This window comes from Hemicordylus capensis, chromosome 10 (genome assembly GCF_027244095.1).
Source record: "Hemicordylus capensis ecotype Gifberg chromosome 10, rHemCap1.1.pri, whole genome shotgun sequence".
In the NCBI taxonomy this organism is placed as follows: Eukaryota; Metazoa; Chordata; class Lepidosauria; order Squamata; family Cordylidae; genus Hemicordylus; species Hemicordylus capensis.
The window spans coordinates 5,443,073-5,468,876 of NC_069666.1; the positions used below are offsets into that span (position 1 = coordinate 5,443,073).

The following is a 25,804-nucleotide window of genomic DNA, read 5'->3' on the forward strand; positions in this document are numbered from 1 at the left end:
GGAACAAATAGAAAAAAATATATAACACAGGCTGCCGTGATCAAGCATGTTACCAATTAATGGATTGATTGCTGCTGGAAATGGAAAGATGAACATACCACACATTCAGGATCTTAGATAAATGGACGTCAATTCCAATACAGTGGTTGTTACGGGTAAGGTTTTTTTAAAAAAACAACAGCAACTTCCTCTTTTAGTCAGACATGGAATACATACACTCCAGCCTGCTCTTTGTCATAAACAGCTCCCCGGAGTTGGGTGTGTGTGTGTGTGTGTGTCATGTAGCAACTGGACATACCAACATTTCCAAATGGAAAATAGCTTACTGTTGCAACTTGCTAAGAAAACCAGATTGCGGGGGGTGGGGGGGAGATAAAAAATAAAAATGCATGCTACCCTTTATATCCAAGTAGGTTTGCCCTCCTCTATTCCTGTAGGCTCCAAAAATATCTGTTGCTATTCTTCCGGACTCTGTAGCCTCTAGGTAAAACTAGTTACCAAGAGCCACAGAGCAAGATAGTTTCCCAGCTCTAAATCATCAGGGTCCAAAATGAGAGCAATGGCTGCCAAATTTCAGCTGCTCATTTCAGAATAAGGGAAGGAGATAAAAGCCAGATGCAACAAGAATATGTGGTTTTATTACACCAGAACTATAATATATGAAATTTAGTGTGTCAAAAGGAGCATGCCTGAACCCATGGAGGCAAATTTGGAGGTTTTCTTGCCAGTTATAGTCAATGCTGAATCACAGCTGTAGACGCAACCAGTTAAAGAGAGATTGAGCTTTAAAAGGTTAAAACTCTCCTGGAATGCCTCTGTACGCTGTTTCTGTGTTGTGCCAGTGGCTGCTGTAAAGGCAATCATTACGTATAGGCTTGACATGTGAGTTGCTAGATTATTTTCCACTATGGGCCATCTGAGGACACGGGGCTGAGATTGAAGTAACATCAAAGAAAACCTGCATCTTGCTGTTTTCAATTAAACACAATTTAAGATTTGGGGGTGGGTGTGTGTGTGTTAAAGTAACTGCAAGACAGGCAGAACCAGTTCAGATGACTCCAAACAACTTTAACTGGCTCAGCTGGGATGGGAAGTGGAAGAGAGAGAGAGAGACGCCACTAAACTTCCTACAATAAACACACCACAATGATCAGAGACAAGGGAAAACCCAACCCTAAACACCCTATCTTCTCTACTCGCAACAGAAGTTCTCTTTGTGTTAACCAGAAACTCTGACTCAGTACAAAACTATGTATACAACTAGTGAAGGGGCTACAGCTAGCTCAGGTAGCAGCTGGAGTAATACAAGATTTTATTTGTAAGCAGTTAGAACAATAACAAGTGGGGGGAAAGGGCTAAAAGCCTTTTTAGACCCAGTTGGGAGTGGGATAGGAGAGCAGCATCCATCCATGTATAAGAGAGATACTCTCCTGTCCCTAGGTTTTGGAACATGTCCATCTGGAGTATTTCTATAGCACTTTAACTTTACGAAATGGTTTTACCTGCTTTTTCTGCACATGTAAAAAACCCTGTGAGATAGCTTATGTAGGCCAGAATCAAGGAGCCTATGCAATTTGTTCCATCTATCCAAGAGGGCTTTGGGCTTGTATTTCTCAATAAGAAGTGCCCTCCACTTCACCTTTGAGGAAGGCACTTTGTGGAAAGCACTTTGTGATGGCCTCAGGATTTGCTGTTCAAAACAGGAGACTTGCACTTGTATATCCATCCCCTTTGAAGTTCTTAAAATAACTCTGGTGGTTGTTGTGGAGAATTGAAGCTGAAGGACAGATGCCACAGATGTATTAAAAAAACATGGTTGCCAATCCTCCAGAACTGGCTTGGAATCTCCAGGAATCTGCCCCAGTCTCCAGGTGACTCTTGGAAACAACCCTGGAGATCTTAATTACTTTATATCAGCTAGGTAACCACATAGCAGTGGCATCTGTGTAGAAGAGCCGCTGTTTCCCAGCAGGTGTGTGCTCTGCTCCTGGCACCATTTCCACTTTGTCAGGACTTATAAAATAGGGTGCAGAATCTCAGAGACCCACCTCAGCCCAACATTTGCCCATTTGTACCCAACATTTGAAGTTGGCTTGACCATGTTGACCTGAAGTGGGTTACGGACATTATCTACCCTACATTTATGGGTTCTAATGGAACAAATGGCAGCAGAAGCAGGAGCACTCGCCTGGCGGGAACCTGCGAATCTTCCACGCTCATTTGCCACCGTTACGTGGGGGAACCCAGCCATTGTTAAAAATATTGAGCGGAGGGAGGAATCCCCAGGAGTATCTTCAATCAGTCAGAGTTGGCAGGCCTAGACTTAAACCTAGGACCCCCAATACAAGTCCAGTGCTCAGTCACAGTATAAGGATATAAACCTTTTTTAAACTTACTATGAGATCACCCGGCGGGGGGGGGGGGTGTCCCCATCAACTTCACAATGCCTGGACCAATATGAACCAAATTGGGTCCAGTTGTAGAGACATAGAGCGACGCCTCAACAGCATCGTTTGTGAGGTCATCCACCCCAGTTCAAGATGGCGGATGCATAAATGTTTGAAGCACAAGTGGGCTAACTTGTGAAAAGCCTAACCAATTTGCACCAAATTTGCTACAGCTGTGGGGACACATAGAGATGACTCAAGGACATTGTTTGTATTTAGGTCATCCACCCTGATTCAGGATAGAGGACACGTGAACATTTGAGGCACAATCGGACCACCTAACCGATTTGGACCAAATTTGGTGCAGTTGTCGTTAGTGACACAAAGGGACACCTCAACAGCATAGTTTGTGATGTTATCCACCCCAGTTTAAGATGGCAGACACTTGAACATTTGAGGTGCAAGTGAGAGCCCATTTGGACCAAATCCGGTATAGTTGTAGAGATAGTGAAAGGAAAGTAGGCAAATTAGTCCTTACCAGAACAACTTGTCTGCTATTGCAAACCTCTCCTTAACTGCAGTGTTTATAATCCATGAGCATAGTGATCGGGGAAATGCTTGACTAACAAGAAGAAGGTTGCCAGAATCTTCACTGGTACTATATCAGGCAGCAGCAATATAGGAAGATGCTTAAAGGCATCATCTCATACTACATGGATCCTGAAAGGCATCATCTCATTCTGAGCGGGAGAAGGCAATGGTAAACCCCTCCTGTATTCTACCAAAGAAAAACACAGGGCTCTGTGGGCACCAGGAGTTGAAATCGACTTGATGGCACACTTTACAAAACACCTTAAAATTGTTTTGGGTTGTCATTGGTCTACTCACTGGAGCTAAAAACCTGCATTCAGTTCAGTGTATGCATGATTCAGTGGGACTTGTGCATAAGCAAATGAGTGCAGAATTAGGCTCAACACACCAATATTCAGTAGTAGTTTAAAACATCTCAATTTATCATACAATTATGAGCCAGCAATTCATGTATTACCATTATCCATATAGGCATTTTTCTGCCCTTAATGCCTATATAACTGTGCTTATTTTATTCCAACATTTTTGCCAACATGTATTTCTATAAAACTGATATTTAAATGAGACTCACTGTAACTACATGCAGTTTTAAAGGATGCCACTTTGCACTTGTTTAAGATAGTTCTCAAAAGCGATTCCATCAGATACGCAGGTGCACTAGAGGTATTTCAGAGAGTCGTCACCAAAATATCTCCATCACATTTTCACCTGCTTGTAACAAACTCGTTGGCGCAGTTCCTGGATGTATTATACACTACCTAATAATATTCGTCCAACTTGATCTCTGTGTTGGTTTGGATACTCCAATACATGAAGACCTTCTCGTGATGAAGTCACTTCTTTTCATAGAACAACTTAACCCTCAGCAGAGGTTTCTTATGACCACAGCTGCAGCATACACATTTAACTCAGCCAACTTAGGATTTGATGTTTACTTTGAGCCGTGTTTTACATGATCCAACTTTACAGGGACAATTCCCACCCAGTATATTTATTTTACTGAAAGAGCAGTAAAACAGGCAGGAGATGCTGTAAAGCCTCTGACATCTGGATTCATCTTTCTCTTAAACATTATCTGTTCCTTATGCAGTATAATTTATAATTATTTGGATTTCAATAGGGAGACCCAAGTTCAAATCCTCACTCACCAGTGAAAGACACACTGGATGGCCTTTAACCAGGTCACTCACTCTCAGCCTAACCTACCTTGTAGGGTTGTTGAGAGGCTGGAATGCAATAATCTCACACCTATCACCCTGTGCTTGATGGAGCAAAGGGTGCAAAAAGTAACATTACTCTTCTGTTTAACAACATGCATTATTATCTCTCTTGCAAGACGTCTTTGGAAGAGACATCTCCAAAAGATGTTTATCATCTAGGAAGACAGGAGAAGCAGTGGTTTAATACAGCTTTTGTGGAGTAGAGGAAAGGCCCTTTTCTCCATCTCAATGCAAAGTTAGCCTACGGAGCATGTCACAAGATGACATTCAGGCTAGTCAGTCATGACTAAGCCCCACTGATTTCAATGAGACAAGTTAGTCATGACTAACCCAAGTCCCATTAAATTTCATTGATTAAATTTATTTTTATTAATTTGATTTCTATATCGCCCTTCCAAAAATGGCTCAGGGCGGTTTACACAGGGAAATAAATAAATAAGATGGCTCCCTGTCCCCAAAGGGCTCACAATCTAAAAAGAAACACAAGATAGACACCAGCAACAGTCACTGGAGGTACTGTGCTGGGGGTAGATAGGGCCAGTTACTCTCCCCCTGCTAAATAAAGAGAATCACCACATTAAAAGGTGCCTCTTTGCCAAGTTAACAGGGGTTAAATTTCAATGAAACTTAGTCATGACTAACTTACCAGTAGTCTGGATGTTGCCCAGTATGGATCAAGGATTCTAGAATCCTAAAACTGTTGTAATCATACTCTTTTGTTTCATATCAGGCTTTGGTCCCTTTCGACAGCATCTTTTAAACTCCAGCTGGGAAGCAGCAAAGGTAAGAATTTAAAGCTCTTGCTATCAAAGTCAAGAGAAGGAAGAACAGGATTTTGATTGTGAGCCTTGTGCTTGTAACTGCTTTAAAGACAGGATGCTTCTCAAGTCCAGAACTCAAGTTGATTATTTGCAAAGTGTAAGTGAAAATGAAATTTAAGAAAATATCTGAAGCAGGTGGAGAATTCAATGGGGGAAAGTGGCATCTACAAGGAAAGTGTTAAAAGCTGTCCAGTGTTCCATCATTAAGATGATTACTAGATTATAGGCATATCAAAAGTTATATGGATAATTAAGAATTTAATGTAATTAAGATGCAGTGAGCATTTGTAATCACTAAGATTATCATTATTTTTCTGAAAACTGAACTTGACACTAAACCTTCTCAAAATGTTTTGCTTTCCATAAAATAGTATAATAGAATAAGGGAGAGGAGAAACACAGTACACACAGGATGTATTCCAGTAAGTTAGTGTCAATCTATTACACACCCAATGAAATCATGAGGCAAGAGGTAATCCAAGGACATATTACCATAGTTTCAATATTCCAGGCATCTCAGGAGATCTAATAATTATCCTAACTGCAGCTTGAGTGCCCCAGACCACACAAAGAGGCATCAGTTAAGAATAGTTTCAACTCATTATTACCTTATTTATTAGCTGACCCTAATTTTAGATAAGGGATCACCATATTATGTGGATTGAAAAGAAAATGTCTGGTTTATCTGCAAGTTAGAACAGCCTGAGGCCAAAACAAACTAACGAAATAAGTTTTTTGTAGAATCTTGTCAGACTCCTGCTGTGCCAGAAAATTATGTAACAATAAGCTAAGACAGCCTATCATTAAATAGACCAAAGTCCTGCGGTACCATAAGACACATCAAAGCCCCTTTCCTCTTTGCTACCCTAGCTGCAAAACAAACAACACAAACCAGCCACTATTCGTAGGGTGCTGCAGGAGGCTTGATAAAGCCAGGGTTTGTTTTGGTTGGAGTACAATTCAGTAGGTCCAAATCTTACCAGGATATACTGCTGCTCATGATGATTTGTAGGGTAGGTGGTCTTCTACTCTTCTGTGGGAGCCATGCACACTCCCAGCTGGCCAGGGAGAGACTTCTACAAGCAAGGCAGGAGTTGGGGGAATGGTTGTGAGCTGGGTAGGGAGCGAGGAAGCCGTGGTGGGCAATCCCAGAATTTGCACCCAGCTCCAAAGTGAGAGTGGAAGGAAAGCATTTGCTGTGCCTCCCACCTCCGAACCCAACTCGAACCCAACTCGCAAACTAGCACTCCCCCCACCACCACCACCACTTCTTCTCCCTTGTTTGTAGAATTATCACGATGACCAGTTGGGAAGGCTCATGGCTCCAGAACAGCCCATAGGATTTAACAATTGCGTGCCTAATGTCCCCTGCTAACTGAGCAAAGTCAAAGTGGCGAGATTCCCTTATGTTTCACAGGGGTAGAGCAGCTGGCCCTATCCAACCCCAGCACAGCATCCCTCCAGTGGCTGTTGCTGGTATCTACCTTTTGTTTCTTTTTAGATTGTGAGCCCTTTGGGGACAGGCAACCATCTTATTTACATTTACATATTATTTTTTAATGTAATCCGCTCTGTGAAATTTGGTTGAAGAGCGGTATATACATATCCGTATTATTTATTTATTTATTTATTTATTATTATTGCATTTATATCCCGCTCTTCCTCCAAGGAGCCCAGAGCAGTATACTACATACTTAGGTTTCTCTTTCACAACAACCCTGTGAAGTAGGCTAGGCTGAGAGAGAAGTGACTGGCCCAGAGTCACCCAGCTAGTATCATGGCTGAATGGGGATTTGAACTCGGGTGTCCCCGGTCTTAGTCCAGCACTCTAACCACTACACCAGTAATGTGTCTGAGGGATAAATGGATCACCACTACTCACAGAAGCCAGAGATGGTCCCAAGGACACACAGCCGCACTCCCTACAAACAATTCCATATCACCAGTGGCTGTTGCTGGTTTCTACCTTGTGTTTCTTTTGGACAGGGCACCATCTCATTAAATTTTCTGTGTAAACTTCCATAGATATAACTGGCATTTTCAATTCCGTTCAAGTATGGGCAGCAAACAATGCTTGCTTTGCTCTCCATTATTCTTGGCGTTGGCACCCTGCACTGAAAGCTTGTTGCAGGGTCAGGGCAGAGGAGAAGGGGTCACAGCCGGTCATCTGATGATGGCTTGACCAGTTACAGAAGACTCTCATTAAACACATAAATTAAATGTGTGTGAGAAAATAAAATGCTAATTGTAAGCTGGCATGGGCTGCACTTTGGGGAAACGGACACACAACGCTGCATTCTTATGCAACAGCCTCTCCAAGACCATTCATGCCACAGGAAAAACACAGCTGGCTATGTTCTCTAATGTGTTTACTTCTCCTGCAAGAATTGTTTGCTTGTTTGTGTCAAACAGTTTATTGAGCACAGCTAATCAATGTTTCCGCTGACAAGGAAATTGTCACAGTTTACTCAGAAAGCCAACGTCCAAGAACAAGTTTGCCCCATTCACACCCCAGTACCAAGGAAATGTTATGATTGTGGCTTCTTGTACACCCGTCTCAATCCAGTGTAGCAAGCACCCCTTCTGTGCAAAGTGTTTGGAACTTCACATTCAACATCAGCTCTAGATCCTCCCAGACAAGAATGTCTCCCGGTGATGGCTGCTTGACATGTATATATTAATCACGACAGCAAGTAGCTTAGGCAAAGCACGATCAGAACATTGTTGCTAGGGCTTGATGGAGTGTATGACTAATTTCTACACTGTGCATTTTTATCAGTTTTTGCTTTGCCGCGATCTAATGACTAATGCAAATAAAACATATCTAAGCATCTGATCAGAGCATGCAACACAGTGTTAGGAACTGATACAGAGAAAGGAGGAGAGGTCTTGGAGATGTGTTAGATTAAAGGAGTACTGACATCTTGGAGAAAGGCTATACCAGTATTTTGCCTATGCCAGCCTAACAGACAACAGTCCCTGTTCAAAGATGCACTACTGTTGTTGGCCATCACCACCATTCCTGTAGGACCATAGCCTTCCTCGTAAACTGCTCAACAACCAACTCTCTAGGGAGGGGCTGCACAACTTTGGCTCTCTAGCTGGTTGTGGACTACAGCATCCATCGTCCCCAGCCACAGTGGCTAATTTGATGGGAGTTGTAGTCCAGCATCTGTGGGGGTTGGGGTGGGGCAAAGTTGTGCAAGTCTTGCTCCCACAATTAGCAGTTGGGCGAACTTGGGCTTTAACCTGTCATTGCCACCTCCTCACCCCACTGAGAAAGTCCTGATCTCACCGGGGAAAGCCGTAATGTGAGCCTTCTGGAGCAAAGGCAGGAAGTGGAACTGGGGAGAACCGCCCACATGCACTGGGTTAAGGATTTTCAAGTATGACTACTTCCTGCCTTTTGGAGCATGTGGGGGGATGTAATCCCAAGCTTGGGTGACCTCTTCTACACCAGCCAGAAGACACCTTCACAGTGAGTACCAAGGTACCTTTTAACCCGGCATGCTACATTCGGCATACTCCGGCACGACTCTTAAAGGCATGCAAGCTTCCTTTGAAAGACGTCTAATGCTTTTTACACAACCCGAGCTCCTTTCTCCCCTGCACGCAGGAACTGTCAACACTTGGCCTTGGTGATGATGTAGACCTACACATCAAGGAACTACCAGTTGCTTACCAAAAAGCAAAGGAGCTCGTCTGTAAAACCTGGGCAGCCCTTCAGCCCCAAGTAAGCAGCAAGAAAAAAATTAAACATATTTAAAATTAAATGTTATAATAAACCAAGGTAGAACATTCTAAACTGTATACTAGCTACACTGAAGAACAGAAGCGAGCAACTTGGATCTTTAATCAAATCTAATCCCCCTAGGCAGACCTAAGTGCCTAGGGCAAGGATTCTCAACTTGGGGTCCCCAGATGTTATTGAACTTCAACTCCCATAATCCCCAGCACCAGTGGCCTTTGGCTGGGGATTATGGGAGTTGAAGTCCAATAATATCTGGGGACACAGTATTGAGAATCCTTGGCCTAGGGCACCAATTCTTGGGGCTGGTGGGGGAGATGCTGCAGGCCTCCTTTTCCTCTGACATGTCTGACTTGCTGGGAGTGCCCATTTGCTCTCATCCTTGGAGAGGGAGAAGGGGGCATGGGAGAGGAGACACCTTGCTTTGCTTTCTCTCCTGTCCCAGCGAATGAGTAGTCTGTGCTGCTTGGCTGAACTTTGCCCAAGACCCTGAATTTAACGACCAGAGCTGGCCTCCAAGGGCCCTTGGCAAGCAACCTTCATGGGCTTCTGGTGGGGCTTACCACCACTTGAAGTGATCCCAGGGATTGGTAACGGGCCCCTCTGAGGGGTCTCAGCAGCGATGCAATTCCAGACTGCGACCCTGACTACCTATTTTGGAGTCAGTTCAGGCATCTTGCCCACTTGCATTCATCTATCTATCTATCTATCTATCTATCTATCTATCTAATTTGCATGCCACCCAAAATTTATGTCTCTGGGCTATTTACAATAAAAACAATACAAAATTGACACACTAAAACAATATAAAACTTAACACAATGTTAAAACTGTAGCAACTATTAGAAACTGTAAATCTAATTCGAAGCCTGGATGAACAAGTGTGTCTTGATGGCCTTTTAAAAAATTGTCAGAGATGGGATGCTCTTATTTCAGCAGGGAGCACATTCCAAAGCATCAGGGCAGCAACAGAGAAGGCCCCTCCCTGAGTAGCCACCGAACAAGCTGGTGGCAACTGTAGACAAATCTCTCCAGATGATCTCAATGGGCAATGGGGCTCATAGCGAAGATGATGTTCTCTTAAATACCCAGAGCCTAAACTGTTTAGGGCTTTATAGGTTATAACCAGCACCTTGTATTTTACCCAGAAATGTATCGGCAGCCAAGGTAGCTCTTTCAATACAGGAATAATATGGTCGATCTGAGGTGACCTAGAGACCAACCTGGCTGCCTCATTCTGTACCAACTGTGGTTTCCGGACTATGCACAAAAGCAGCTCCACATAGAACTCATTGCAGTCGTCAAAAATATACTATGAGTATATACTGTGAGGATATATTGTCTGTTTCTGTATCCCCATCCTTGGAATTCATAAAAGGGAGAGAGTTAACATATAAGATAGTGAAGATGCTCTTAGGAGGGAACAGCCACTCTTGTGTTCCAAAGGCCATCTCATTCATGGCCCAGGCACAGCCACATTCACTCATCCAGGATACATTAAACCAAAATAAAAAGTCTATCTCTGCTGCTGCAATCCAAGGGTGTCATAACCCCAAATCGTGCGGGTTATGCTCCTCCATGTGACTCTAGAAGGCAGGGCTGTGCAAATTAAGTTAGGCCTTTTTCAGGCTGGGAGGAGCGTGGACCCCCACAGTTCTACCAAATGGCAACAGGACCTCCCAAAGGCCATTAGAGCAGCCGGGAACCCGCCCCTGAGGTCTTGTTCACCCCACTTAAGACGTTTCCTGAGAGGCGCCACACTCCTCTCACCTCTGCTGGTTCATTGTTTTCCTACATGGCACCTGCATACGGTCCTGAAAGCGTTCCAGGGTCCTCCCTTCAAACCTGGTATAGTGGACACACGATGCCTACTCTCTTTTAAACTGGTTTTTCTTATTGCTTATACCTTGGCCTTTAGGGTCTCCGAGCTCAGGGCCTTATCTAGCCATAAAAACCTGTGTATTTTTTCCGCAGACTCCGTAAAGCTAATTCTAGACCTCTTTTCCCGTCTTGGTGGCATCTCCTTTTCGTATGTCGCAGGACGTTATTCTCCTTTCCTCTTGCCCTAAGCCAGTTCACCTGGCAGAGAAGGCCTGGCACAAGCTGGACGTCCGGAGATGCCTTAAAACATATGTAAAATGCACAAAACGCATTAGAACTTTATCATTTTTTTGCTTCCTTTTTACCTCGCATCATGGGCCAATCACCCTCGCCACATTGGCTAGATGGTTAAAAGCATGCATTGCTCTAGCCTACGAGTCCCAAAACCTCAGGGTGCCCACTAAGGTGTTTGCCCACTCTACCAGGGCTGCAGCGACATCTGCAGCTTTTTCTACAAATGCCCTGGTACGGGATATTTGCAGGGCGGGCGCCATCTACATTTACTTAACACTACAGGTTGCAGCTTTTGGGAGGCAAGTTCTTCAGCAGGTTCTCCCTTCAGAATAGGCGCAGGGCTCCCTCCCTAGTTGGACTTAGGGCTGTGGTATGTCCCCACACATGAGACGCCCTTGGACGGCAGCAGCAGAGAATGGAGCATTGGTGACTCAATGTGAAGGCTTCTTCTTGCTGCTGCATCCACCCAAGGGTGTCTTGACCCGCCCTGCAGCACCAGCACCTACTTTAAAGGTAAACTCTGAAGGGCTAATCTCTTTTTGCTTTGATTTGCTCCTGAATATTTTCTAACTTCTTCGTCCTTTCGGAGCCTAACTTAATTTGCATAGTCCTGGCTTCTAGAGTCACATGGAGGAGCATAACCCACACGTGAGACACCCTTGGATGCAGCAGCAAGAAGAAGCCTTCACGGTGAGTAACCAATGCTCCATTTCCTCCCGAATCCTGCCACTCAACTTATCTCCCCTCCCCTCTCCAATCTTGTATGGCAAGAAAACCTAGAACAATGGTAAATTCATTTGTACATAATTTTGCCTTAAAATTTTTTATTTCATAAAATATTCCATAAATATTTTATTTCAAACAGGAGGCAAAACAGGGTGGGTGGGATGTCCGAGAAATAATTGAAGCAAATACGGTAGCCAAGTTGTATTAAATGTCAGCTGCTGTACTTATGTTCCCATGGCAACATGAAACAAGAAATATGGGTTAAATATGTGTACATTTTAAGAGAACCATTTTATGCTAAGGCTTTATCAGGTAGGCTGTGAGGCAGCAACCTAGGTGTTCAGAGTGCAAAGAGGGTGGGCCACAAGCAGTAGAGCATCTGCTTTGCACATGGCAAGTTTAAGCCCCTGGCAGCATCTCCAGGTAGGGTTAGGAAAGACTTCTGCCCGAAACCTTGGGGAAGCCACTGCCAGTCCATGTAGATGATACTGAGCTAGAGGAACCAAGGGTAGGACGTGGTAGACCAAGTCCTATGTTCCTAACAGGTAGAGCTTTTATGACTAGCTTAAAATATTTTGTATACAGTAGACCAGGGTTTCTCAACCTTGGGCCCCCAGATGTTTTTGGGCTACAACTCCCATCATCCTCAACCACCAAGGCCATGTCTGGGGATGATGGGAGTTGTAGTCCAACATCTGGGGGCCCAAGGTTAAGAAACCCTCGTCGACCTCTTGAAGAACTGGTGTATCTAGAGACAGAAAAGGCCCAGTTTTGCCCTACACAGAACAAGTATATTTCGCTACAGACAAGATGTGTGATCTTGGAGCTCGTATTTCACAATGTACTCAGTTATAAATACATCTGATTTTTTTTAAATCTGAGATTTAATTTCCTATTACCTTTTCTTGTATGTTTACATGCAGCTTATGATTCATATTGGCCTGGTTTCTACCTCAAAAGCAGTGATAATTCTGGAGCAGTGTGGGAAGAACAAAGGCTACAAAGAAATTGATGTCTGTGGGTTTCATCCAGAAGATGGCTGTTGTTTCTCAGAGGGCCCAGAAAGAATTGAGTCTTCAATTAATATGAAGACAGTCTGCAAAAATATCCAGGAGGAAGAGTTTGATGTCATTTTTTCCAGAGATGCAGGAAGGTAAATACTTGTGCATTAAGGAATCATGTCAATTGTGGGAGAAGTAATTCAATCAGGACATTTTCCCTGGAGTAAGACACACACCAAAGCAGTGTTGTTAAAAATTGGAAAGAACAGGGAAAGCTGTATTTTCCGCTAAGACATGGGCCAAAGTACTTAATGCAGTGAAACCTATATGACCCAAACTTACCAAGTCAGTTGAACAGCTGCTCTTTGATGGTCAAGATTACTTGAACATGTTGAGAATGCCTCTAAAGACATTCAGTTAACTGAAGTTGTACTGTACTTTTAGTCATGTCCAGTGAAAGTGCTTCTATCCATGTGCAAGTCCTGACTGGAGTTGTATGGAACCAACACAGCAAAATAGCATGAGGCATTTGTAGAGGACATTAACACTGCAATTCATCCAAGATATCCAGACTCAAAGAAGCACAAACCCTGTAGTTGCACAGAGACAATTGGCTAGCGCCCACAAGTACCATGCAGGCAAACAGCAACGCTTTGTAGGTTAGTGGAGGTTGCCTTAGAGTGACCAAGGTGAAAGGAACTGAGCAACTTCTTCTGTGCACTTAGGACTTTGAATTTAGGTAACTCAGGAAGCAGAGGCCCCCCATCAAAGCAGTAACACAAGGTATTCCTGAAACCAAGATATTGAGAAGGAAGGTTGTTCTAGGAAAAGAAACATGTGCTGTGCTCAAGCAGACTCTTGGGACCTGTCGAAGGCAGGGGTTCTCAAACTGGAGCCCCCAATGTTGTCTGTCTACAACTACCATCATTCCCAGACACAATGGCCTTTGGTCACAGTGGCTGGGGATGATGGGGCTTGTAATCCCAAACCAACTGGGGACTCAAGTTTGAGAATCCCTGCTCAAAAGGAGGTGAAGGGGGCTGTGTAGTCCACCTCCCCCCTCTGCCCAGGACAGGAATTTCAGAACTAGAGCATCCCAAAATGGTTATCCAGCCTTTCCCTGAAGAGCTCCAGCAAAAGAGGGCCCAGCCACCCCCAGATAACTGGTTCAATTGTCAAACTGTAGAATCATAGGGTAGCATCACTAGTTGGTCATGGCTGAGCATCATGACAAGTTAGTTATGACTCGAATCCTGTTGATTTCAATGGGACTCCGCCAGGATGCTGCCCACAGAAACAGTCAGTCATGTATATCTATAGAATCATGCAATCCTCGTGTACAGCTGTAGCACCTTGTTTGCATGCACCACAGTTCACAAGAGGAACTGGTTTCTGCTAGCCATCCCGTCCCTTTCAGGGATGGGAAAAGGTGTCTCTCTTTCTCCCCCCCTTCTTTTGCATTTTCAGTTGAAATGAATGAAAATAAACTCCCATGCCTCCAATAACCCAATTGGGCTCCTGTGTTTTTGAGACTTTCTCCTAACAGTTTGCTTGTGTTACAGTAATACCACCATTAATATTGGCAAACTAGCCAATATATCGAGATTTAAGATGATGCAGTGCTGTGTTCAAGCTCCTCAGTGGCGCTAGCAGTGAAGATGTATATAATAACTGAACCACATTGTGTAGCCTTAACGTGTACCTTTTCCCATGTCGTAGGTTTGTCTGCGATTATACCTATTACACCTCTCTTTATTGTGGCCATGGCAGAGCAGCCTTTATCCACGTGCCTCCACTATCCAAGTGGGTAACAAGAGAACGTCTAGGCAGAGTGCTGCAGGCAGTTATCTTAGAGATGTTAAAGCAATGCAGAGAAGCAAATGTGTAAAAATAGAGCCCAATCCAAGGCTTACAGGAGACATTCATCTTGGTTGGACCTTTTCTGAATCATTAGTGCCATTACAGATACAGCAAAACTTAAAACCAAACAAGCCCCCAGCATGTGGCAACCAAGAATTTCTGTGTGTTGGGACTTCCGCCTTCAATGGAGTACACACTTCTGCATGCACAAAAGCCATGGATTGAGCAAAACACACTTTGGGGCCGAAGAGCCGTGTGTGCATGTTGGAGTCTTCTGACCACAATGGATAGCAACTGTCATTTTATATAGCAGGCAAAGAGAACAAGTGTTTAAAAAACCCCTACATATACTGAAGGCTTCAAAGGTTTGACTACAACTAAACACTATGGAAACAAAGCAAAGTGAAAAAATGGCTTTTGAACGCTCTAGCTAGTTTTGATGAGGGAAACCTTGAATTTTAAAGATTCATTCCTGCAGATTTTTGTTCAAAAAAAGAACAATCCAAGGGACGACAAGAAAATCCATAGAAGAATTGAAGCAACTTTCTACCGTCCAGAACCCATTGTTCCTTTTTAAGAATCCTCTGGATAGTGAATAAAAGGCAACACACTAGGTACAAATGCATACAGAATCCTTTTTTATTTAACTTAATCATGTAGTACTGTAACTACTAGGGGGAAAAAAGCAGAGTAAGAGGAACTAAAGGAGCCTTAGCTTCAGCCATTCAAAATAGACAAAGGTTCTTTTTATCATAATGTAAAGAATCCAGAGTATATCGCAACAGGAATAAATTCTTACAACAGAATATACAAAAACATGTTGATTTTTTTCATCTACTAATTCATTTTAATATAAACACAGGAATTTATTTAGGAATAATTTATACACAGCAAGTCTTTATGTAATAAATTGGCCATGTTATTGTTTTATTTTTTTAAATTTTTTTTAAAAAAACTTTATTTTAAAGAAGGTAACTTGGAAAGTGTGTTTGCAAATGCATTCAGTTCCATAGCACTTTCTAGCTTTTGTGGTTTGTTTTAACTTGTTTTGTACCAAAGGTAGAAGATCTCTGGCCAGTCCTTTCTTTTCAAACCTCACTGGTTTAGAAAACAGAAAAATGATTCTCAAGAAGGCAACAAAACTACCCAGAATCCTTCAGTTAAAGAGGGGAACTAACCTGTTTAATTTGGAGACAGAGATGGGGTCTTCAGTATTCATGTTTAAATAATTATACTATAATAAATAGGGACCTTTGATGATAATTGAAACAAAGCTTTAATGTTGCTAAAATATCTACATAAACTGTATAGGCTGCATAAAAACCACCTTTTTAATAAAAGTGATAAGGAATCTGTAAACATAGTTGTCTTTCATTCAGTTATAAGTATTGAAAATTATCTTTTGCTGTGCCACCTATGGTGCAGTCAAATCCTTCAATCAACTTAAGTCATCAACAATAAAGCAAGTACTTAAATAATGCAAATATCTTCCCAATCTCAAACACATCCACTTGGAATTAAGTTTCATTGATTTCAGTGTGATTTATTTCCAAAAAGATGTGCTTCGGATTGCAGCTAAAGACTGCTTAGCAGCAATAGTTGTTCTATTTCCTTAACCAATGAGGTTTTTCCCAACCAATCAAATGCATCTATACCGTAAAAGTGAAATGACCAGTTAAAGATGATCCCAACCATCCAGAGGGGCTTTGGAAGACCAGGTTACTGAAGATACAGAGCGTATTCTGGGTTCACTGTATACTGGGACACTAAGCTTGTGGCAAAAGGTGAGCCATGACCAAAGTTGGTACAGGACCCATGTTTGGCATATAATAAAGCTAACTAGTAAACTAAAAAGAAAAAACCCTCATCAGACATACAGCCACACATCCACTGAAAAGTGCCCTTCAGTTATCTTTAGGCATTTATAAACTACAAACTTAAAACAAAAACAAACAAACAAAAAACCTATTCTATGTACTTAATATGTATGTACTCACAAAATGCAATGAAATATGTAGTTCGTTTTTGTAAACCAGATCTTTGTCAACTGACTACCCGTAATCTACTGGACTTTAAGAGCCCTATTGAAAATGCTAATGGATCGCTAGTCAACAGAAAGGATACAAAATTTAAAAGGTGACCACCACACCCAAGTACACACCCATCCCACAATCACAACCATCTGGAACTTGTACAGCGTTTTACACACAGAGCTAGGTGTCCCAGTCCAGAAATCCCTTGCCAGTGAGGAGGTCCAATCATAGAGCTCTTCCTCTACCCCACAAGGTCTTCCCCATTTACTTCAGTGGAGGATAAAGCCCCACACATTGGTCGAAGAGGGAAGGCCACATGCGCAGGAGCTCTGGACTCAAGTAAATGTGTTCTTGACGAAATTCTAGTTAATGTACTTTATTTCCCAGAAAAAAAGACTTAAGATACACCTCCAATTCTGCAAGTTCCAAATAATTGGTTGTGAATCCCAGTCATGGCCACTGCTATACTTACAACGTACTTTGAACTTCAGTCAAGCGTGTCTCTGTAGATCAGTATTTCTGCCTCACAACCTTTTTCACAAGCCTTGAATGTTTCTGTGTTCAGTTGAAACAGACTGAATTGAGGTTCTTGAATGCCTATTAAAAGGAATTTAAGTGCCTCAGCTCAGAACCAACTGGCCTTCCAAACTGAGATGTCAGCCAACATCTTGAATATACCCCATGGGTTCTGTATCTTCAGCACCTCTGGCAAGCAGTGTTCAACCTATATGAATTCGCTCTCGTCATTTTCGTTTGCGCCAACTATTTTATTTTCCTTTAAAAGAATGGAGTCGCAGTATCTGGAGTTCATCACTGGTTAATAAGGAGTGGATTAATTGCAGCTCCTGCCATGGTTATGCAGCCACCCAGTGATCGAGTACATTGTTGACAAACAAAATTAAGAGAGAGTAACAAGAAAGCGTTACTGACTACTGGAATGGAAAGTCTTTCTTTAAATATAACTATATAGAAAATTATACCCACAATAGAAGTGTCATTCATGCAGCCATGGATTGTATTAAACAACCCGCAGCAGTTCCCAGAGGATCTAAACAGCCGTTCCATCTGGTGACCAGTCTTTGGCAAACTGGGCGTTTCTTTTTTTCTTTTAACCAAACAAGAGCATCAGTGCTAGCAAACTTTTTGAGTCTTCACTCCGAACCGTTCTCAAGGAGAAGTGGTGTTGGGCTGAACCAGCCGATTCACATACTCTCCCCCTCATTCGTGTTTAGCTATTGTCAAAACAAGCTGACCACCAAACACGCAACACTTCTTTATTTACAAGTTTCCTTCCTCTGAAACCAAACCACCTCCTGCACACCACTGAAAAAGCGAAGTGACAAGAGACCTGTGTCTGAATCGCTATTTTGTGGGCAGAATGTCTGAACTACATCAAGTAGACTTGATATGAGATGATGTTCTAGGGCCAAATGGGTAATTTTTAAAATGGATAAAGTCATTGTGTCCAGATGGCATACAGCCGAGTTATTAAAAAATTCAAAATGTCGAATTGCTGATCTTAACAAAAATATGCCACTTGTCACTAAAATAGGGCTCCTTACCAGAGCACTGGAAGTTAGCCAACCACCACCCATTTTTAAAAAGGGAGTCAGGGGATCTGGAAGATTACAGGCCCATTAGCTTAACTGTCCTGGGTACAATTTTGGTGGAACACATTATTGGAGAAAGAATTATTAAACACAGAAGCAGCAGCATGGCTTCTGCAAGGGAATTTCTGCTTCACCGTGTTAAAGGAGATATTCAGCGAACATGTAGACAGAGTTAATGCAGCAGACATTTTATACTTGGACTCTCAAACAGCTTTTGACAAAGCCCTTCATCAAAGGCTCCTAAGTAAACATATCAGTCATGGAGTATGAGGATGGGCCCTCTGATGGAGGGGTAGCTAGATAAAGAGCAATCAGCAAAAGATAGGAATTGAAGACAATTTGGAGGGAAGCAGGCAGTGGGGTCACCCAAGAATCTGTACTGGAACGGGTGCTATTTAATTCATAAGTGATTCTGAGTCGGGTGAATAGTGAGGTAGTCAAAAACTCATACAGACTGAACTCCTCCAATAAAAGGGCTCTCCAAATCAGGGATCTGGGCGGAAAAATGGCAAAAGCAATTCAGCACTGAGTGACGCACATTGGGGCAAAAGAGCCTAACTTTATATATACGCCAATAGGATATTAACAGACTGTAGCTTTCCAGGCAAGATCTTGGGGTCATGGTGGCTAGCTACATGTAAAATGTCAACTCACTGATTAGTGGCAACGAACAAGGCAAAATTGTGCTAGAGCTTATTAGGAAAAGGATTGAAAATAAAACTCCTGGTATCATAATGGCTTCTATAAAAATCAATGGTGTGGCCACACTTGAAGCACTGTGTACATTTTCTGGTCAACCCATCTCAAAAAAGATCTCAGGAGTACAGAAAAGGGCAACCTGAATTTTCAAGAGGTTGGAACACCTATATGAAGAAAGGTTAATATGTTCTGGAGTCCTTTAGTTTAAAGGAAGATTATTGAGGGATAGGGTAAAGGTTTAAAAATTATGCATGATATGGAGAAAGTAAACAGAATAGAACCCCACCACCACCTTGTCATAATGCTACAACTGTGGATCAGCCAATGAAATTGATTGGTGGTGGCTACAGGACACACAGAAGGGAGCACTTCTTCACACAACACATGGTTAAATGCAAGTCAGTGAAGCTGGGCTGAAATTCCCATCATCCTCATCTGGGGCCTCAAGTTTGAGAACCCCTGACTTAATGGATATGGTGAGGGACACCAGCTTAAATGGCTTTAGAGGGGGGGATTAGCTACATTTAAGGATGACCAGACCACCCATGGCTTGTGGATATGATAGCCAAATGGAATCTTCCCAGACACAATGTACCTCTAAATAGCAGTGGGTGGGGTACAAACAGTGGGGCAGGAGGGATTCTTGCCTTCATGCCCTACTTGTGGACTGCCCAAAAGATCTTGCTGGCCTTGATTAGCAACTGGATGGATCCTTGGTCTCATCCAGCAGGGCTCATGTTCTCAACAAAAGACGACATAATGGTGCATCCAGGGAATTCCACTTTGCCTCTCTCAAATGAAGCCAATATATTTCTGTGTTGGACAATCACATCCAGTGACCCATGAAGGAGCCAATTAGATCTCTTGAATTATCATTAAGAACGTGAGAAGAATTTTGACAACGTTAATTCAAATCCATCCCAAGGTATTCGCCATTCTATGCAAGTCAACAGGCTTGCAGAAAAAGGCCCACTTGTGCCAAATATTATTTGATAACTGCATGCATAAACAACATGATTTATTCTCAATGGAAGGACTGTATTCAAAAAACCACGTGGATAAATGTGATCTGGAACACATGTAAAAAATACAAATACAAAAGACGCTGTGGAACCAAAATGGAATTAATTTAAAAGCTGTGAGTGCAGAACACAATGGTAGAACGGAGGTGGTTTGGTCCAGATGGGCTGACTTCTCCTAGGCACCCGCTTGCTTAGACTGAATTACACTTGAATGCTTCTGAATGGTATATTTAAATGGGCACCACTACACTGTTAGTGTTCTCTCCTAATATTTTTAAACCATCTACATACAATTAAAAAAACTTGGACAGTTTTAAACAAAACTCTCTTAGCCAGCTGAAAGATCTGAGGTTCTCCACAGATGTGGAAAATATGTGCAAGAGAGGAGAGGTCACCACCACCACCAAAGGTCACCAGGAAGAAAAGTCAAAATCAAGGACATTAAGCAAGGGGAAGCCCCACACATCAGGAATTCTAGTTCCTTCCCCTGCCTCCACACCAAATGCTTGGAACTAGACCATCCCACTCTCTCAAGGGGACAAATGAAGCGCGTAACCGCAGCCATGTATGTTCAAGAGGCCTTGTACATAGCCCAGTATAACGTAGGTCAGACAACATAAGCATTAAACAGGAACAGCTGCCAGAATCAGGGGAACAGAATATATAGTCTTAATGGCAGGCATGTTCTGCTCGTACTCTTAACATCTAAAGCACACCCAATTTCACAGGTGGCTGGTCAGAAGCCAGCCCTCAACAATGCGGTTTCGAGGTGTCAGAAGGAACGTTCAGACTATCAGGCCACCCAATTAATGTCCACAAAAGAGAAACATTTCAGTGCTCATACTCAAAGGCAGCTACCCACATCCCCAATAATAATAATGAACTGTCCATTGAGTAGGTTCTTGGTTTTTGGAGATATTTAGCTTGGCCAAAGAGCCGGAACGATTCCAGTTATGATTATTTGTCCCACCGTTTCCATTTGGTGTGCTTGTAGCAACTGAAGCATACACACCAATTTTGACTTCTTTCTCCATCTTTAGCAGGATGATTTCCTAAACTTTTCGTACAACTAGTGCATGGCAAACGTGTTCACACACTTCATTTTAAACCCCAAAGAGCAGCAAATTCTCAGCCTGGATTACCTGGGTCTGCTGTATTTTCACCACACCATTCTACTAGCAGTCATGGGCATTTTCATTGGGATTTTTTCCCCATGCCCATTAATTTCAACCAAAGTTTGTATGAGCAGCTTTTGACTTTAGTTCAAATGATCCACCATATCATAGTTTCCAACCCTCCACACGCCATGGAGAGGAGATTAGTGTGTGAGTTTCAAAGCAGCAACTTTCAACTTTTTCAAGTGACCTTTTGGATTTGGCAGTGACCTCCCTTCCCCAAAACCTGGAGGATGTGGTTTGTACAATAAATGAGGTTACCGGTATCAACAATATATTGTCAAACTGCTGAGAAATGTGAGATGTATATTGTTATATATACACAAAAAAAATAAGAGTGAGGTAGATAAATGTTTAAAAAAACAAAAACTGTCCCCGTCGTAACTCAAAAACCCTTATCTCAGTATTTAAATTTATTATGGGGCATCTCTACAGTGATTTAAACTGATAGCACAAAAATAAATAAAAATCCTACATAGAATACCTTTTTTTCCTTTTTCTTTTTCTTAAAAGGGAAAAATAACTACAGGAGAAAGGTGAAAAGAAAATGGTGGGACTGAAGCTACACAAGTTAAAAAAAAAAGCACTACAAACATGTCTTTATCTCCAGTCACATCTAGTAATTATATTTAATTCTTCGTTTTTACTCAAACAAAACAAAAAACCCAAAATAAATGCAACATTTCCATCCAGAACCACCCTTCTTTTTTGTTGCCAGACTTTGGTTAGATCATTGCTAAGACAGAACTCCCATGCAGTAACTACAAGCGAATTAAGAAATGATAAAGCATCTTGTTTTTGGAAAATGGGGCCCCTCGCTTCTCTACACAATTCCTCAGCAAGGCTTATACAACTGAACTGACATGCTCCTGAATGACTCTGCTTTGGGAGTCTGGCTTGAACTGCCAGTGTGAGTTTGTACTAATACCCAGAGCTGCCACCACGGAGGGAGGGGACCCGTGTCCCCCAGCCCCGGCCAGCCCTTGTGGTGAACCATCTGCCTTTTCTTCAGATTGCACAGCTAACCTCTTTTCTAGTTTGCTAGCTGGAGCCTACTTGAACCAGAGATGGTTGCATGGCCTTGGAGTGTTACCACTGGCTGAGGACTAATTCACCTGTTGTTCATAGAATGGGTTACAAGGTTCCTTAAAAAAAACCACCAACAATCAGAGCATAAATGACAACCCCCAAAGCCTGGTATCAGTTGCGCCCAGCAACTGAAATACATATGCATGTACATTTGCGAGTGTGGTTGTCGGTGAGACACAACCCAAACAAAAAGGCAGAAGGAAAGCAAGGGCGGGGGCTATCATACACCAATGAATAAGAAGGTACTAAATGTTTAACCTTTTTTCCTGACCTGAGTTTGCTTCACACCTTGCACGGTAACAGACATGGGTGCTGTATGGGCAAAGGGTGAGGAAAAGCAGGATATGGTTCATAAGGAGAGGATCCACATCCCAGGCTTGACACACAGGAGGGCTACCTACAACGGATCCCTTTTCTCCCCCAGCCCCATAAAGAGTGCTTAAACCCAAAACAGTCTAGATACTGTTAAAACCACTAGCAGAGCAGGGGAAGAGAGAGGGAGAGGGAGCGAGCAGACAGATATTTATAAAAGGCATTAAACAGTTCATGGCAAATCATGGTTCGGGTATCACGTCTGGGGAAAGCAGTAGTAGGCAAAGAAGAAAAGTTACACATTATAGTACAAAGCATAAGAAATTGGTGGGGAAAGGAGGGGCGGTTGGAGAAGGGGCAGACCTGAAGATTTCTCATAGATTAAATCCACAAAGATAAAGAAAAAGAAAAAAATAGCAGCTTTTTTTTTCTGTACAGACATATAGATGAGTATCTGAAACTGTAAAAAAGTTATAAAAGTGACAAAAAAGACAATGTGTATGCAAATGACCCATGGTCTAACATAGAACTGCAAGACCCTCTGAAGTCTTAATAACAGAGAGAAAAAAGGTCAACCAAGTGTTGGATGCCTGAATCCATTTAATTGGGTATTCTTCTCCAATTCGTGTTTCTCTTCCCGCACCCACCCCCGGCAAGCCCACCAAGGACAGCAAGAACACCTCATGGAAATCCCTTCTGGTTTGGTCGGTCTATTTCCTTTTTGGAGTGCCGCTGAATTCCTGCACAGGATAAACCTCCCCCCCCCAACACACACACACACACTGATTAGGCTCACCAATGCCAGTTCTGTCCAGAATTCATGTAAGAGGGGGGCCATAATGACCTCAACCCCTTTATGTTCTCAATCGCGTTAAAAATCCAACAAAATCAGGTGGTGTCCAGTTGTGGGGGAAAACTGGACAATTTGATTTTTGTTTGTTAATGCCAGTGTATGATTGGAGTGTATTGGTCAGTATTTTTCATTTAAATGGAGCACGTGATTACTTTGCTCCTTTCATGCCTACAAAAACAAAATCCTAAAAAAAAGTTCATTCTCTCTCCCCCCCCCCTTTTTTTTTGGCAAAATTTGGCAGCGTTGAAAACAGTTACAACCTTGGACAAATAATGGCCCTTCGTTATTCTTTTATGCGACCCCAAAAAGCTTAAGGAGCAATATTAAAAACCCAGTCTCTTCTTCTTTAAATCCTGTTTTTGTTTCTAAACAACTTAAGAGTGTCAGGCAGGTGCTTGCGGGGGGGGGGGGGGGTAACGGAGAACCAGTTGGCCTTCAATTTTCTTTGATGTGATAATAAAAAGTGCCATACAGTTGAACTTCACGCAGATATGTTTCCCATTATGAAGCAGAGAGAAAGAGGAGAGAAAGGGGGGAGACACACCTCAGATTCTCAAGTTTTCTGTTGCTATTAAGTGTTAACGTTAAGAGTTTTAGAAGGCTGACTGTGCGCCCCACATACAGAGTTCTTTTGCTGAAACAATCTTCTGCTTGCATATTTAAAAAAATGAAAAAAGTTATTTCAACTTCTAACTGAAGAGAGGATTCTCCTGTGTGCAGCTGTGACAGTTCTGAAGATCCACTGAGGTACAGTAGGCTTTTGAATATATTGTTATTTTTTTTCCTCCTTTCTTGCTTTCTGCCCCCCTCCCCCCCGCCCAGATGTACGCGCATGTGTGTGTTTGCAAAAACCTGGTTCTAAAGGTCAGCAGGCTGAAGACTGGGGCAAAGGCAAGGCCCGCTCGTTCTTGCGTCCCCCATTCATGTGCGCGTAGGGCTGCCTCTCCTCAAAGCTGGCCCGCAGGACCACCACACCGGGGCCATTCTCAGCTTTGTGTCCTGAGTGTTTGTCAGAAGGTTGGAGGGTCGAGGAAGGGTCTAATGGAATGCTCTCCATATTTTCTGTCTCCAAGTCAAGCTCTTCCGTATCGGGTGGCTTGTTCTCATCACTGTAGAAGAAGGAGACTTCCTTGAAAGCGGGATCCAGCTCGTCCTTAATGCTCCCAATGATTTCCAAAAAGGAGGGCCTCATCTTGGGATTGTACTGCCAGCACATGCGCATCAATTCAAAGCTGGGACGGGAAGAGAGGAAGACACACACATTAAGCATGGCGCCTTATCTGACTGCAAGTCTGAGTTTGCAACACACAATGTATTTGCTCTGACAAATCAGCTGTGCAAAATACTTCATTGGTTAGGAACACAGAGGATTTAAATGTTCTCCCTTAAGCCACTGAGCGATCATCCAGGCAAAGCCATAAGGCAAAACAAGTCCTAGCCACACCACCAGCTCCTAAGAGATCAAACCTATGTAATACAGATGGCACTTTGCCCAAACCAGGTCTACTGTACCACAATACATTGAAAAGAGCACCCAAAAAATGCATCAAGCCCACAGGCCACAGAACATTCCAAAGCACAGAATACTTGACTCCTCAAGCATTCATTTGGGCTATGCAGCACTAATCCACAAGTAGGGCAAAACCGGGGCGGAAATGCAGGTAGATTTCTTCCTCCCCTTTAAAAAAAAATTGTGCATTAAATGTTGTTGTGCAACAACAAATATCAAATTCTAACGAAAACCAATTTTTAAAAAATCAGCAGGAAGAGATCACAAATATTGCCTTGATGGTGCAGTTCCAGGACACGGATGACACCAGAAGAGCACAGGAAAGTGCTAAACCAAGCATCTCTTTCCAAAAGGCTTGATGGTTGCTTAGGGGCAAAAGCTAACCACGGTCACGGTTTACAAATGAAAAGGTTGCCATATTGCACATAACATGTCTGGCTTGACATCATCAATCCTGCAGTGCAGGACGATGCCGCATGAGTGACCCACTCCCCAAATCAGGTGAGGCCTGGGGAACTGGTCTACCACAGAGGACCTGCAGGGATGGGATACTCTGGCTATATCCAGCAGTTGCAACTAAGCTGACGGCTATGCTTCAAAGGTGAACCCTTGGGACCAAACTCTTTTCGTGTCTGAAAGAGCATATTGTGGCACAAAGGTGAGTTTCCAGACCAAGAGACCAGCCTGCATCCAAACACCCAAACTGCAGCAAACCGGAATCTGCCTTGTTTTAAAACAACTAGCCTATAGCAGCAGACTGACCATCTCACTTTCCCCCACCCACTCCCCAGCCGAGGAGAGAGGCTGACATCAATACCCAAGATCCATTCCTGTGACTTCATCGCCATCCTCCCCAGCTGACTTCTCGGCCTCTGAATAAAAGCACCAGCTTGAGCCAAGAACACTGGATATCAATTGGCTCCCTGCCCTGTAGCCTGAGGGGCATGGCTGAGGAGATACCACCAGCAGCAGCACAGCACACAGGGGACATCAGTGCCAGCAAGCACACGTGACGCTTCCTTTGAGCCATTC

General features: G+C 42.9%; 2 protein-coding genes across 5 annotated transcripts in view; one reads left to right on the forward strand and one right to left on the reverse strand.

Annotated features, from left to right (window-relative positions):
• PGPEP1L (pyroglutamyl-peptidase I like) lies at window positions 1–16,330 on the forward strand. 2 transcript variants are annotated; one of them, XM_053271860.1, is made up of 6 exons: window positions 1–155; window positions 4,929–4,981; window positions 8,636–8,752; window positions 11,504–11,572; window positions 12,532–12,761; window positions 14,329–16,330. In XM_053271860.1, exons 1-6 carry the CDS (start codon window positions 122–124, stop codon window positions 14,495–14,497), a joined length of 672 nt encoding a protein of 223 aa, XP_053127835.1. In that variant the 5' UTR covers window positions 1–121; the 3' UTR covers window positions 14,498–16,330. The 2 variants fall into 2 exon arrangements, with proteins under 2 accessions (XP_053127835.1, XP_053127836.1); XM_053271861.1 differs by lacking the exon at window positions 11,504–11,572 and having other exon boundaries at window positions 2–155.
• Window positions 15,091–25,804, reverse strand: part of IGF1R (insulin like growth factor 1 receptor) — a 181,934-nt gene continuing 171,220 nt past the window's right edge. For all 3 annotated transcript variants that reach the window (XM_053271857.1, XM_053271858.1, XM_053271856.1), the window contains one exon: window positions 15,091–24,494. In XM_053271857.1, coding sequence (XP_053127832.1) covers window positions 24,128–24,494 — 367 coding nt within the window. In that variant the 3' untranslated portion in view covers window positions 15,091–24,127. The remainder of the gene's footprint in view (window positions 24,495–25,804) is intronic.

What these genes read in the sequence shown, in the direction of transcription:
- PGPEP1L (XM_053271860.1), top strand. Translation starts at nt 122, where the DNA reads ATGGACGTCAATTCCAATACAGTGGTTGTTACGG. An exon ending in CAATACAGTGGTTGTTACGG is followed by an intron (nt 156 to 4,928) that starts GTAAGGTTTTTT and finishes GTTTCATATCAG; the next exon opens with GCTTTGGTCCCTTTCGACAG. An exon ending in CCAGCTGGGAAGCAGCAAAG is followed by an intron (nt 4,982 to 8,635) that starts GTAAGAATTTAA and finishes CCCTGCACGCAG; the next exon opens with GAACTGTCAACACTTGGCCT.